General features: G+C 35.5%; 1 protein-coding gene across 1 annotated transcript; it reads right to left on the reverse strand.

Annotated features, from left to right (window-relative positions):
• Positions 1 to 1,611: 1,611 nt before the first annotated feature.
• LOC136818281 (beta-1,3-galactosyltransferase 5-like) lies at positions 1,612 to 3,116 on the reverse strand. Its single transcript, XM_067074666.1, has one exon. The coding sequence runs from the start codon at positions 2,819 to 2,821 to the stop codon at positions 1,769 to 1,771; it is 1,053 nt and encodes a 350-aa protein (XP_066930767.1). The 5' UTR covers positions 2,822 to 3,116; the 3' UTR covers positions 1,612 to 1,768.
• Positions 3,117 to 15,719: the final 12,603 nt, after the last annotated feature.

Consider the following 15,719-nt stretch of genomic DNA (forward strand, 5'->3'; position numbering starts at 1 on the left):
TTTGAAGTCTCCAGGCTGCCCCATAATTTTTTTTGATCGCTTCGCTCGCAACAAATGTTCATTCTTTTAGCTCATTTTACAAGCTATCAAGCGATCATACCTTGCCTCTAGCGAATTTAGACTACATTCTTTTTCAATGGTGTTAAAGAGAGCATTTTTAGCCAAACACGAGTGACAGAAATGCAAAAATTTCCTCTCAGCGTAAACCATGGTTGCGCCTCCTTACCCCTGAGCTAAGTATCATGGTGTCATACTCGAGTTTGTTTGACCTATTTTTGATAATGTTTAAACTATTTTTTGTACAAAAATTCGCCTGCGGCGCATATCTTTTCACTTACTTTCGCGATACGTTAACTGCAGAAGCTTCACCTTTTCTAAACGAAAGTGACAAGTTAGAAGAATCAAAAATTTTGCGTGATGGCATGTGATTCAAGTTGAAAAATTACGTAACGCTTTCTATTTGGGGGCTTCTTATGACGCTACCAAACACGGTGTTTTATAGTCAGGTCTACAGGAAAAAATCACTACTCAGTTAAGTTTTTCTCAAGTGCATGACCAGATCCGGTCGAATAATATCTCGAGTACAGCCTTGTCATACTTTTTTATGCAAATCCAACGTTTTACTCCATAATGGCGGGAATTACGTAAATTACGTAACTTAGCGAAATGTGCAAGACCTCTATTTTTGACATTTTCCCCGATTTTTTCCGAAAATCTCCCAGATTTCCCAAAAAATTGGGTTTGCATGAATTTCGAGAAAAACTTGCGTGAATGCGTGAATTGCGAAAAAAATTTGCGTGAATGCGTGAAATTTGGGTCCGCTGGGGGGCCTCTATTATTGGTATCATTGATTATTTCGAAACGAAGTGATTTTATTGAAAAGATAAGTATGAACTTATATTGCCTTTGTTATTTTTAAGTCATTAAAGAACTTTGCTAATTTCCAAAACACTAAACACAATTTGGCTATGAGGTCATTAAAGAGATCGTAAAATGTGTTATGATCGAAAAACTATCACTACCCCCGTTTTTAGTAATAAGTTGGAGATTTGATATTTCACAAAAAAGTGCTACCAAGGGGTATTTCGGGTCCCATATCTTCCGAAGGACTTTTCTGTTTGCCTTGAAATCTAATAAACTTCTTAACCTAAAGTTGAACTACCACTGGTGTAAAAATGAAACTTATAGCATAAGTAGAAAAAAAGTTCAATTTTCATAATCGCAAATTTAACCGATGAAAATCGCGAAGTTTTCAGCCAAAAATACTTTAAAATATAGCGCTTTTGATTCTCTAAAACAAGCAAAAAAAAATTCCATAATTATATTTGATTATCAAAAGTTACAGGCATTCTTGTTTCCACTACCAATTATATTTGGACATACTTTTTTTTCTTTTTTTTTTTAGTTGCGTTTTTAGTTATTAAAGAAAGTAACAAAAAATATTATGTCTTCAAATTACCTCCCCCCTCTTATTCCATCCCCCCACTTATAATAATATAGAAAATTCGAGAAAATTTTCCTACCCCCTGCTTATTCGGACCTTCCCCCGTCTATTCGGGAGACAAAATTAATACACATTTTTTAAATCAATAGACACAACATAGATTAATAAAAAAATTTTAAATCTAAACCGATTATCTTTTTCATTTTGTTTTGTGTTTCATCTGTATTCTCGATTTGTTTATTACTTTCCAAAGCTTGAATTAATCCACAAAGATTATTTTTCCAACAAGATAGAGAAATTTCTCTAAATTTAAAATGTTTATATTCATTTCATACTGTTATTTGTTAAGAATGTCATACAGTAATTGTCTAGAATTTTATGGAAAGCGATCACCCTCGATGAATACCCACAATATCTTCTATCCTGAAGATTATCATAAAATTCAACACCAACTGGCTTTCGAATTCCCACTCCTGACACATTTGCATAATTCACCAACATCCCTATATAAACATCTTCCAATTTAAAAGGTTTCACCCAATCGAAATAAGGGACCATTTTTTTGATAACAAATCTTGATAAGATAACTGCCATACCAGGGGCGAAGGGTGGATAATTCTTTGGTGCCCACTCCTCTTTTGACACATACCATTTAGAGAAGTTGTTACGATGTGGGCCGAGACCTTCATACATGTGTCCTGCATAAAGTCTGTCTTTATGTTTCAAAACAAACGGGTCTTTGTGAATCAATTTAAATAAAGTTGGTATGTTGACAAAAACATCATCGTCAGTTTTCAAAAGATAATCAAATTGGCAATTTTCAAGAGACCATAAGAAACCTAACATAAATTTCCTTGACAAATCCCAATAATTTTCTGTTCTATTCATTATAAGCATGTCTTTGTGAATAGTAGACTCCAAGCTAGCATTACCGATGTGGTTTTGTAAATAGCCGGTCATGAAATATACTTTATATGTAGCTTCGCCATTGTAAAGCCTCGTATGTTTAGTAAATTTACTTGGATCTCCCCAGTTCACTCTTATAGAGTCCCTTCGATTTTTATTTGCGATATGTGACGTCACTAAAATAATAATCTGCGTGTCTCTTGCTTCAATATCTCTCGAGTTGACAAGTTCTATATTAGGTGTTTTGCGATTCATTCCATATATGTTCCATTTTACATGGTCTTTCAGCTTTTCAACAGTTTTTAAGGCAAGTTTCAGCTTGTTAGTGTAATTAGCATGTTGTTCATTCAGTTTTGTCTTAAGGTCTTTAAGTTCTTGTCTCAGCTTCATTGGTACAAAACAAGTATAAAGAATTGTCATCGTAATCCAACAAACAAAAACAAGCAGGGGAAACTTTTTAAGACGCCGCATTTTTCTTCGAGTATAGATTTTCAGATAGCTTCAAAAAAAATCATCCACTTTTCTAAGAGGTACTTTCAGTTTCTTTTTAATGCCATTTTCACCATCCCTCCTTTCAAATCATATCATACCAAATAGATTACCATCAAACTTCACTTAAAAATAAAAAGATACGTCGTTACCTGTATGGTGATCAACAAAACAATCTTGTGTTTTACCATGAAGGTAATAAAGATAGATGGAGAGTCAATGCCTTTTGTTTTATTCTGATTTATCATCGGAAGCAAACAGCTGTTTGATTGCTTTGGGAATAAGATAATGGGTATACTTGTGGGAATATTTAAGATGAATGAAAAGACAATACATTTTTAACAAGTATATTGAAATATAATAGCCTTGTCATGAAAAATTGAAATTAAACTTCGCATAATAAGCACAATACTCTAAACTTTTAGGGGAAGCTGCCCATAAAGCCATCGATAGATTTAAAAAAGAATTACGTGTTACGATTAGGAACCTTTAATGGATCATTTTGTCAGAGTATGAAAACCGCTACCCACTTAGACGTGAAGATTTTAAGATAACAAACTTTCAATGATAATGTGATGCGACTCTCAATGTTCACAAAATGCCAGCCCAAAAATATATCCTTATGAAATTATTATATTATTTTATCCTTAAATCAGTTGAAACTATTTCGAATTGCATTTTAACTAAGATTTCTCGCAAAATTAAGTTTTTCAAAATCAACGGACCAGCCTCTTTCTGTTCTTATAAAGTTATAAATTGATGTTTTATGCTTCCAATGATGGTACACCAAAGAAAAGCCGCTTTGAATAGATTTATAAAAGATTTCAACGACCATTTAGATCGCATTACCGAGACGTTTTCTCTCCATCTGTATCTTTATTACCTTCATGGTTTTACTACGTCAATGACTGTAAATTTTCTAATTTAAAGCGTGGCAATAAATAATTATTTTTGAGTACTTTTGACGCTACGCGTGAAAAACTAGTGAAGAATTAATTACAAAATTAATGGGAAAAGTAAGTTGGACGCATTAAAATGGAGGTAAAAATCTTTATTTGAGTCAGGGTTGTCTATACGTTTTTATAATTGTGGTAGGTGGTAGTCAACATTTTTTGAGTTTGGGCTTTTCCAGAAAAAATTTGAATATGGGGGGGGGTGGATGATATAACAATTTTCAGTGATACGGACAAAATGACTTTTGGCCCCCGGACAACAGGTTTACCCCCCCCCCCCGGACAAGCATCAGTTGACCCCCCGGACAACCCAAATTACCCTCCGAACATGGCAAATTTTGATGATTTTTCGCTACCCCCCCCGTACAATATATCCTCCACCCTTCATGTACGGACATTTTTTGGAAGAGCCCCTTAAATTTTTATAAGAAAGATAAGTTTGTCAAAATTGAAATTTTCTTGTACAAGTTTTCATGTCACGCGTAATTATTGTAATAAAATTAAATAGGCACAATTTCAGCAACGCGTTAAATTAGAGTACGCGTTAAATTAGAAAATTTACGGTTAAATCATACGCATGACATAACATGATATAATGACCAATAAGTCTTGTTTAAAAAATATAATTTATTTAATTTCGTTTCTTTTTTTTTGCAAAAAGATTGCATACAGTCGAATAACAGAGAGATTTCGAATCGTAGAACGTATGATATTAAGAGGGTTTCACCATTGAGTTTCAAGCCGAAGGCTAGAGGTCAATCTCCTTGGTAGGATTTGAAGCCAACAAATCCTACCAAAGTTGCGCGGCCTTGAGCGAACCGCCTGGTTTTTACACAAATGACAGATTGAAACTAAAATTTACCGCTTAATTTCGAAAAATATATCACTCGAAAACAAAGGAATTGCTAGATTCAATCCGTCATCAAAAATACGGCGCATATTTTAAGGCTTCAATTTTTCTTGCCTGAGAAAGGTTAGAGATTGACCTCTAGCCCTTCGGGCTTGAAACTCAATGGGTTTCACCTTAAGGGCTGTGACCATAGTCGTAACATTGATTTTAGTATTTGAAAATAAAAGTTGTGTTTTATGTTCTTTAACACTTTTAACAAAGAATTGCCTTATAAATCGCTTTAATCAAATCCCTTAAGAGTAATTAAGAATTTAATTGTAAAAATGACGTTTTGAACTTTAAAAAGACGTTAATAATATGTGGCATCACCTTCTTTTATAAAAAGTTTTGTTTCGAAGTTTTTTCAAATGCAAAGAATTGAACTGTTTTAGATTTTTCGGAAAAATTTTCTAAATCAATGCATCAAAAGTTATGGCTGTTTTTCTATGATAAAAATCCGTCCCCTGGACCCCACTGTCAGTGTTGAGTCCGGAAATGGCCCAGAACTCTACGCTGACAGTGGGGAAAAGGGGGACCATGTGAAGTGTATAGATATAAATTGGGGGATTGTGGAAGAACTTTACCATTTGTTAAAATTGACAAAATTAAATTCCCGCGAAAAAAAAACAAAAAAAAACTAAAGTCCTTCAAATTTGCGATCCATTTTTATTCTTTCTTTCAAGTTCATTTATAAAAATGTTCCTATATTCTCCAATTCTAAAATCTTTATAGCAAAGACACCCGGAAGGGGGGGGGGGTACTTAGGCAAAAATGGATGATGGGTATGTGCGGACGGTAAGGGTCGGTTTTTTTACCTTTCAAAAGTCTCTCTAAGGGCCGGTGTCCACTTTCGTGCAAACCGTTTTTGTCTGAAGAAAAGATTACGTCATAAAAATGTTTCGCGCGAACAAAAAAAAAATTGAAGGAAGTTCAACTTTTTTCAACATATACGTCAATTTTGACCAATGGAATTGCTTCTTTTTTTAATCAACCAATGACGTTACAAATAGCGTGAAAAGTTTCGCGCGCTTCGCGCGAAAGTGGACACCGGCCTTAAGAGTCGGAAAAATCAGAAAGTTTTAAATTAGTTTCTCTAAGGGTCGGAAAATTCAGAATTTTTAGGAAATTTTTTGATTTCGAGAGAAAACATTGTAATAAAGTCTCCAAGGGTATGACTTTTTTCAAAAATCAAAAAAAAAATTGTAATAAAGTCTCTCTAAGGGTATGACTTTTTTCAAAAATCGAAAAAAATAATTCAAAAAGTCTCTCTAAGGGTCACCTTTTCAGCAAAAATCAGTCTCTCTAAGGGCCAGTTTTCGGAGGTCCCGTCCGCACATACCCCTCATTCGCCAACCCTAGTACCCCCCCCCTCGGGCAAGGACATTTACCAGCCATCAAAAAATTTATAGGTACAAAACAAATCATCGTCTCATAATAATATCAACTTTTAGATTTTATAATTGCGGTATATAAAGATTGAAAAGTAACTTAGGATGGGTTTACATCTGTAGGGGAGAATCGATTAAAGGGACATTAAAGTAGTAAAATGTAAACATTGCGCGAACCACGTGTCATTAAAGAGAACAATTAAAATCACGTGTCCAAAACAAACTTGTAACACAATTGAACAATCAAAATTAGCCATATTTGGTTTGATTTTTTATTTTGACATGTGACATTTGTTTTGATTTTGTATCCGCTGCATACAGTTTGTTTAAAAATTTCGCCCCTTTGTCGATAACAATTCAGAACATAAACGAAATAAAAACTCAAAATCACTTTTACGAATTCTTTTATAAACATAATCGATCTTCTCCTCGTTATTACCATTTTTACAAGAAGTAGGTTTGGGTACCTCTTAAGACAAAGGACGTAAGTAACGAGGAGAAGATCCATTAAGTTTTGAAAAGAAATCGTGTAAACGATTTTTCCAATTCATTTTAAATGAGTAAAAAATTGGAAAATGATTTTGATGACGATGATGACAACTACTCAAATGAATTTTTTGATCAAGCTTTACTACACAGCATGAACATGTATGTCCCCAGTTGAAATGTATAGACAGTTGAATATAGAATTCTGTAATAAAATTTGATGTATTTCTATCGTTAAAAGAAAGCGGTTACAGTATTAGATTTGAAAATAAAAATTATGTTTTGAATCAACAGTATGTAGCAATTTAATTACAAAAATGACGTTATGAACCTTAAAAAGACGTTAATAAAATGTTATATTACCCTCTTTTGCAAAAAGTGTTAAGTTAGATAAATTAATGTATCAAAAGTTAACTCTTTTTGTACGAAAAATCGAGATGAAATTTTTTTCAAATACCACTATTTTTAAGATTTTGAGACAAAGAAGCTTTTGCAAAGATTTTCCGTTAGCATAAATATGGTATAATATCACGGGGTAGTCAAAGCAAATTCTTCAGAAAATGAGCCAGAATGCTAAGTAACCCCAGCCCTAACCCGAAAATAGGAGTTGTTTATAAAAGAATGTGTGTGTATTAGGTTTTTATAATCTTTCAAAAATAAAGGGAGAAATTATACAAGCATAGTATAAGAAAGCCGCGGCTGGAATGATAACATCTGATTTTCTGTTGTTCTATCTCTGTCGTTTTTGATAATTATTTGTTGATAAACAGAAATCAGTACACGTTTTTTTTTTTATTAGAACCTAGTTTATAAGAACATATAGGCTGAAATTCGTCGAAAAATTAAGAACATCTTAAGAACATGCCCAGCCTCAGTTTGGAAAAAAATGACAAGAAACTACAATTTTTTCCTCTTTTTAAGCAGTTTTAACCGAATTTAGGGGTGGATCTTCACAAGTCGAGAGTCAAATATTGTCCAAATTTTGCCAAATTTAAGTGCTCTTTATTTTGTATCATATTGTCGATTTAGAGTAGTCTGAAAAATTAAGAACGCATTTAAGAACATTTTAGGCTGAAAATTGCTAAAAAAATAAGCACATCCAGGCTCAGCCAAATTTTAGGTGTTCTAATAAAAAAAAAAACGTGTATTTAGCATCTTTAATGTGGTAAATTTCATTGGTTTGGTCGTTAATACTTACTTCTCAGTGCATTTTAGACATTAATGATATGCCCTTGATAATACACTTGCATTAGAAAATCATTGTAAAAGAACAAGGAACACACAGACACACAGACAGACATTGTCAGATTGTAGCTCAACTGAAGTTGAGAATGAAGTTGAGAATGGAAAAAATGTATTAATTGTTGAAGTATAAACCTATCATTTCGGCAAAGACATGAGTAAACTTGACTCTTAATAGTTCTGTTCGGAGAGCTTTAAGATCACTAGAATGATCACAGAACCTTTGAAATACATCTTTTGCCAGTTCAAATGATTTATATTTGGTTTTGTAATCTAAATCAACTGTATCACTTCCATTAGAAGACTGGAAAGCCTTCAATACTGTCTTTTCGTTGGATAGCAAAAATGACATGAATTTGGGAGTATCAAATGAAGATTTCAATAAATCGATTTCTATCTGAAGTGCTGATTTTGGGCTATCGAGAGCAGGATCAAAATATTCTTCAATAGAGCTGTTATCTACTGTAATAGAACCAATCTGGCTGAGATCACCAGAAACGAAACAAGCATCAAAGTAAACTAAAAAAATTAACCTTCTATTCTTAATAAGTTGTATATCGCCTACAAATGATACTGGGGGATCTTCCAGTCCATCGAAACAAATCGAAATAAAACCAATCTGGTGAGTTACAACGAAAATAATTAACATAGTTAAGCTTGTCATCGCCTGCCTCTTTGATGGTCATAAGAACTAGTGCGAATGTAAATGATTTTTCCAAAATATTAAACTCAATCAAGAGTGGAATTTCGTCGACTGATTTCATACATTCAGCGGATATAACAATGAAAAGGGACATCTCTTATCGTGGTTGTGAGATTACCTTGAAAGCACTCTGAACAATCCACCGTGGTTGTCTTAAGTGCCTTGATGATTCTATTATTCAAAGGAAGACTACCTTTGCGAACCTTCAAAGTTTGTCTCTGAATTCTCCGTTCAGAGTTACAAAGTCCATCGCAAGAATTCAAAACACCAAAGCTCGCTTCTTGTGTTTCTGACCATGTTTTGAAAAAACTCTTTGTTTCGTTGCGGTCAAAGGAGATATGATCATGCATGTAGATGTCTCTACCTGAAAAAGTGAACCATTCTGATTTGCCATAATCAGGACCGCTTTTATAATGTTAAAAAACTTCTATTAATGAGCCATCGGGTAGCCCATAAAGGAATGTCTGAAGTTTTTGACTGGACTCAATAGTCGCCATCAACCAAAACAGTGGCCCGTCAACAGTACCAGTGTTTTTCAATTTCCGTCCATAGGCATCTCCACCCCTTTTAGGAAAATCAATTTGGAAAAATGGACTAGCAGCCACATAGTGAGCTTGTCCAAGTTGACCTAAAACCACATATTTTTCTGACTTCTTACCAGTACTAGGAATGACAATTCTTTTACCGCCATAACTAATATAGTCCGAGTTTACAATCTCAATTGTGACTGACAGAGAGCATCAGATGCTGCTTGGATAGCCATGTTATCGGCCCATGTTTTATCAGTCTCCAAAGATTGAACAACTTCATCCATCAACATTAGCAAATAACAAAACCAATTTTATTTGGTAATCACTTACCTTCAAAAACTCAAAATAATTATTTTGCAATTGCTTAATTGGAGCTAATTTATTAGCTTAGGTTAATTATCGAACCTACTTCTACTACACACAGAATAGCATCCCGCTTTTGCGGGTAATTAATTCCCGTCGTTACTTCTCCGCCATCTTTCTTTTCAATCATCGGCTGACGGCAATTTTCTCTAAACTATTACGGCTAACACAGATCCTATAAATCAGACTCCATTTGCATACCCCATCTCTGCCAGATAACTTGAAAATAATTTTAACGCCCACCCACCCAACATGTCTTTCTTGTTTTGCTCCTCTTTTCTTCCGTTTTCAGGTGAACGCGATGTCATCAATCAATCGCAACGCAGTGCCTTTTCTGGTCCTAGAGTTTTTCCTGATGGCAGGTTTTTTAGCCCAAGGACCGACCATTTGGGATGTGCTGTGTAATCACCAATCGGTAGTTTTTATCTCAAAATCTACCCTTTTCAAAAATCCTAATAATATAGTCTCTTACACTGCTTGGCCTCGGTCCACAGTACTTAAGATGCTATTTACACTGCTTGGCCTCGGTCCACAGTACTTAAGATGCTATTTACACTGCTTGGCCTCGGTCCACAGTACTTAAGATGCTATTTACACTGCTTGGCCTCGGTCCACAGTACTTAAGATGCTATTTACACTGCTTGGCCTCGGTCCACAGTACTTACAGATGCTATTTACACTGCTTGGCCTCGGTCCACAGTACTTAAGATGCTATTTACACTGCTTGGCCTCGGTCCACAGTACTTAAGATGCTATTTACACTGCTTGGCCTCGGTCCACAGTACTTAAGATGCTATTTACACTGCTTGGCCTCGGTCCACAGTACTTAAGATGCTATTTACACTGCTTGGCCTCGGTCCACAGTACTTACAGATGCTATTTACACTGCTTGGCCTCGGTCCACAGTACTTAAGATGCTATTTACACTGCTTGGCCACGGTCCACGGTGATATTTTTAAGGTGTGTTGGCTTACCTTCGGTAACCTTAGGGCCTTCTTACTCTCCTAGTGTCATTGTCCTGGCTGCTTTAGCCCATACAGTGCACTGGATATTATGGTTCTCCTTTTGATTAGCACAGCACATCCCCAATGTTACCCCAAAGCAATCCATAAGTTTAACGTCATTTCACTTGAATAAATTTCGACTTCATTCAATTATCCTGTCTCCATTTATTCTCAAATCAATGCTAGGCAAAACAAGATATTTATTTCGGACATCAGACTAAGGGACTTTGATTCGGGCTTATCTTTTGATCCAAATAGGTAAAACAGGATCACCATTTCGACTACTACTCAATATACAGTTGCTGTGTTTAGTTTAGGCAATTTTCATATCTCCACAGGTCAGATAATTAATGACTATAGTTCGAGTATTGGGAGACATACTCTCCACATATTTTCAATAACAATCAACACTTGGATAGAAATCACCCATGCATCACGAAGCAAATGAAAATTGCCCCAGAGTCACGGCTTTATTAGAAAATGTTCGAAAATCAACACTTGGATGGAAATCACCCATGTATCATGAAGCAAATGAAAATTGCCCCAGAGTCATGGGTTTATTAGATTTAGAAAATGTTCAAAAATCAACACTTGAATAGAAATCATCCATGTATCACGAAGCAAATGAAAATTGCCCCCGAGTCACGGCTTTATTAGAAAATGTTCGAAAATCATAACCCTTGGAAAGATATCATCTATGTATCACGAAGCAAATGAAAATTGCCCCAGAGTCACGCTTTTATTAGAAAATGTTCGAAAATCAACACTTGGATAGAAATCACCCATATATCACGAAGCAAATGAAAATTGCCCCAGAGTCACGGCTTTATTAGAAAAGATTAAAAAATCATAACCCTTGGATAGATATCACCCCTGTATCACGAAGCATATGAAAATTTCCACAGAGTCACGGCCTTATTAGAAAAGGTTCGAAAATCAACACTTGGATAGAAATCACCCATATATCACGAAGCAAATGAAAATTGCCCCAGAGTCACGGCTTTATTAGAAAAGATTAAAAAATCATAACCCTTGGATAGATATCACCCCTGTATCACGAAGCATATGAAAATTTCCACAGAGTCACGGCCTTATTAGAAAAAGTTTAAAAATCAACACTTGGATAGAAATCATCCATGTATCACGAAGCAAATGAAAATTGCCCCAGAGTCACGGCTTTATTAGAAAATGTTCGAAAATCATAACCCTTGGATAGATATCACCCCTGTATCAAGAAGCAAATGAAAATTGCCCCAGAGTCACGGCCTTATTAGAAAAGGTTCGAAAATCAACGCTTGGATAGGAAATCACCCATGTATCACGAAGCAAATGAAAATTGCCCCAGAGTCACGGCCTTATTAGAAAAAGTTTAAAAATCAACCCTTGGATAGATATCACCCCTGTATCACGAAGCATATGAAAATTTCCACAGAGTCACGGCCTTATTAGAAAAAGTTTAAAAATCAACACTTGGATAGAAATCATCCATGTATCACGAAGCAAATGAAAATTGCCCCAGAGTCACGGCTTTATTAGAAAATGTTCGAAAATCATAACCCTTGGATAGATATCACCCCTGTATCAAGAAGCAAATGAAAATTGCCCCAGAGTCACGCTTTTATTAGAAAATGTTCAAAAATCAACACTTGGATAGAAATCACCCATATATCACGAAGCAAATGAAAATTGCCCCAGAGTCAAGGCTTTATTAGAAAAGATTTAAAAATCATAACCCTTGGATAGATATCACCCCTATATCACGAAGCAAATGAAAATTGCCACAGAGTCATGGCTTTATTAGAAAATTGTTCGGAAATCATAACCCTTGGATAAAAATCACCCCCGCATCACGAAGCAAATGAAAATTGCCCCAGAGTCACGGCTTTATTAGAAAATGTTCAAAAATCATAACCCTTGGATAGATATCACCCCTGTATCACGAAGCATATGAAAATTGCCCCAGAGTCACGCCTTTATTATAAAATGTTCGAAAATCAACACTTGGATAGATATCATGTATGTATCACGAAGCAAATGAAAATTGCCCCAGAGTCACGGCTTTATTAGAAAATGTTCGAAAATCAACACTTGGATAGAAATCACCCATATATCACGAAGCAAATGAAAATTGCCCCAGAGTCACGGCTTTATTAGAAAAGATAAAAAAATCATAACCCTTGGATAGATATTACCCCTGTATCAAGAAGCATATGAAAATTTCCCAAAAGTCACGGCCTTATTAGAAAAAGTTCAAAAATTAACACTTGGATAGAAATCATCCATGTATCACGAAGCAAATGAAAATTGCCCCAGAGTCACGGCTTTATTAGAAAATGTTCGAAAATCATAACCCTTGGATAGATATCGTCCCTGTATCACGAAGCAAATGAAAATTGCCCCAGATTCACGGCCTTATTAGAAAATGTTCGGGAATCATAACCCTTGGATAAAAATCACCCCTGCATCACAAAGCAAATGAAAATTGCCCCAGAGTCACGGCCTAATTAGAAAAAGTTCAAAAATCAACACTTGGATAGAAATCATCCATGTATCACGAAGCAAATGAAAATTGCCCCAGAGTCACGGCTTTATTAGAAAATGTTCGAAAATCATAAACCTTGGATAGATATCACCCCTGTATCACGAAGCAAATGAAAATTGCCCCAGAGTCACGGCCTTATTAGAAAAGGTTCGAAAATCAACACTTGGATAGGAAATCACCCATGTATCACGAAGCAAATGAAAATTGCCCCAGAGTCAGGACTTTATTAGAAAGTGTTCGAAAATCAACACTTGGATAGAAATTACCCCTGTATCATGAAGCAAATGAAAATTGCCCCAGAGTCACGCATTTATTAGAAAGTGTTCGAAAATCAACACTTGGATAGAAATCACCCCTGTATCATGAAGCAAATGAAAATTGCCCCAGAGTCACTGCTTTATTAGAAAATGTTCAAAATTCATAACTCTTGGATAGAAATCACCCCTGTATCACAAAGCAAATGAAAATTGCCCCAGAGTCACGGCTTTATTAGAAAATGTTCGAAAATCAACACTTGGATAGATATCATGTATGTATGACAAAGCAAATGAAAATTGCCCCAGAGTCACGGCTTTATTAGAAAATGTTCAAAATTCATAACTCTTGGATAGAAATCACCCCTGTATCACAAAGCAAATGAAAATTGCCCCAGAGTCACGGCTTTATTAGAAAATGTTCGAAAATCATAACCCTTGGATAGATATCATCTATGTATCACGAAGCAAATGAAAATTGCCCCAGAGTCACGCTTTTATTAGAAAATGTTCGAAAATCAACACTTGGATAGAAATCACCCATATATCACGGCAAAGCAAATGAAAATTGCCCCAGAAGTCACGGCTTTATTAGAAAAGATCAAAAATCATAAACCTTGGATAGATATCACACCCTATATCACGAACAAATGAAAATTGCCACAGAGTCATGGCTTTATTAGAAAATGTTCGGAAATCATAACCCTTGGATAGAAATCACCCCTGCATCACGAAGCAAATGAAAATTGCCCCAGAGTTACGGCTTTATTACAAAATGTTCAAAAATCATAATCCTTGGATAGATATCACCCCTGTATCACGAAGCATATGAAAATGGCCCCAGAGTCACGGCCTTATTAGAAAAAGTTCAAAAATCAACACTTGGATTGAAATCATCCATGTATCACGAAGCAAATGAAAATTGCCCCAGAGTCACGGCCTTATTAGAAAAGGTTCGAAAATCAACACTTGGATAGGAAATCACCCATGTATCACGAAGCAAATGAAAATTGCCCCAGAGTCAGGCCTTTATTAGAAAGTGTTCGAAAATCAACACTTGGATAGAAATTACCCCTGTATCATGAAGCAAAATGAAAATTGCCCCAGAGTCACGGCTTTATTAGAAAGAGTTCGAAAATCAACACTTGGATAGAAATCACCCCTGTATCATGAAGCAAATGAATTTGCCCCAGAGTCACGGCTTTATTAGAAAATGTTCGAAAATCAAGACTTGGATAGATATCATGTATGTATCACGAAGCAAATGAAAACTGCCCCAGAGTCACGGCTTTATTAGAAAATGTTCGAAATCGAAATCATAACCTTGGATAGATATCATCTATGTATCACGAAGCAAATGAAAATTGCCCCAGAGTCTCGCCTTTATTAGAAAAGATTCAAAAATCATAACCCTTGGATAGATATCACCCTATATCACGAAGCAAATGAAAATTGCCCCAGAGTCACGCCTTTATTAGAAAAGATTCAAAAATCATAACCCTTGGATAGATATCACCCATATATCACGAAGCAAATGAAAATTGCCCCAGAGTCACCGTTTTATTAGAAAAGATTCAAAAATCATAACCCTTGGATAGATATCACCCCTATATCACGAAGCAAATGAAAATTGCCACAGAGTCATGGCTTTATTAGAAAATGTTAGGAAATCATAACCCTTGGATAGAAATCACCCCTGCATCACGAAGCAAATGAAAATTGCCCCAGAGTTACGGCTTTATTAGAAAATGTTCAAAAATCATAATCCTTGGATAGATATCACCCCTGTATCACGAAGCATATGAAAATGGCCCCAGAGTCACGGCCTTATTAGAAAAAGTTCAAAAATCAACACTTGGATTGAAATCATCCATGTATCACGAAGCAAATGAAAATTGCCCCAGAGTCACGGCTTTATTAGAAAATGTTCGAAAATCATAACCCTTGGATAGATATCACCCCTGTATCACGAAGCAAATAGAAATTGCCCCAGAGTCACGGCCTTATTAGAAAAGGTTCGAAAATCAACACTTGGATAGGAAATCACCCATGTATCACGAAGCAAATGAAAATTGCCCCAGAGTCAGGCCTTTATTAGAAAGTGTTCGAAAATCAACACTTGGATAGAAATTACCCCCTGATCATGAAGCAAAATGAAAATTGCCCCAGAGTCACGGCTTTATTAGAAAGTGTTCGAAAATCAACACTTGGATAGAAATCACCCCTGTATCATGAAGCAAATGAATTTGCCCCAGAGTCACGGCTTTATTAGAAAATGTTCGAAAATCAAGACTTGGATAGATATCATGTATGTATCACGAAGCAAATGAAAATGCCCAGAGTCACCGGCTTTATTAGAAAATGTTCGAAAATCATAACCCTTGGATAGATATCATCTATGTATCACGAAGCAAATGAAAATTGCCCCAGAGTCACGCCTTTATTAGAAAAGATTCAAAAATCATAATCCTTGGATAGATATCACCCCTATATCACGAAGCAAATGAAAATTGCCCCAGAGTCACG

Source organism: Clytia hemisphaerica, unplaced genomic scaffold (genome assembly GCF_902728285.1).
Source record: "Clytia hemisphaerica strain Z4C2 unplaced genomic scaffold, Clytia hemisphaerica genome assembly, whole genome shotgun sequence".
Taxonomy (NCBI): domain Eukaryota; kingdom Metazoa; phylum Cnidaria; class Hydrozoa; order Leptothecata; family Clytiidae; genus Clytia; species Clytia hemisphaerica.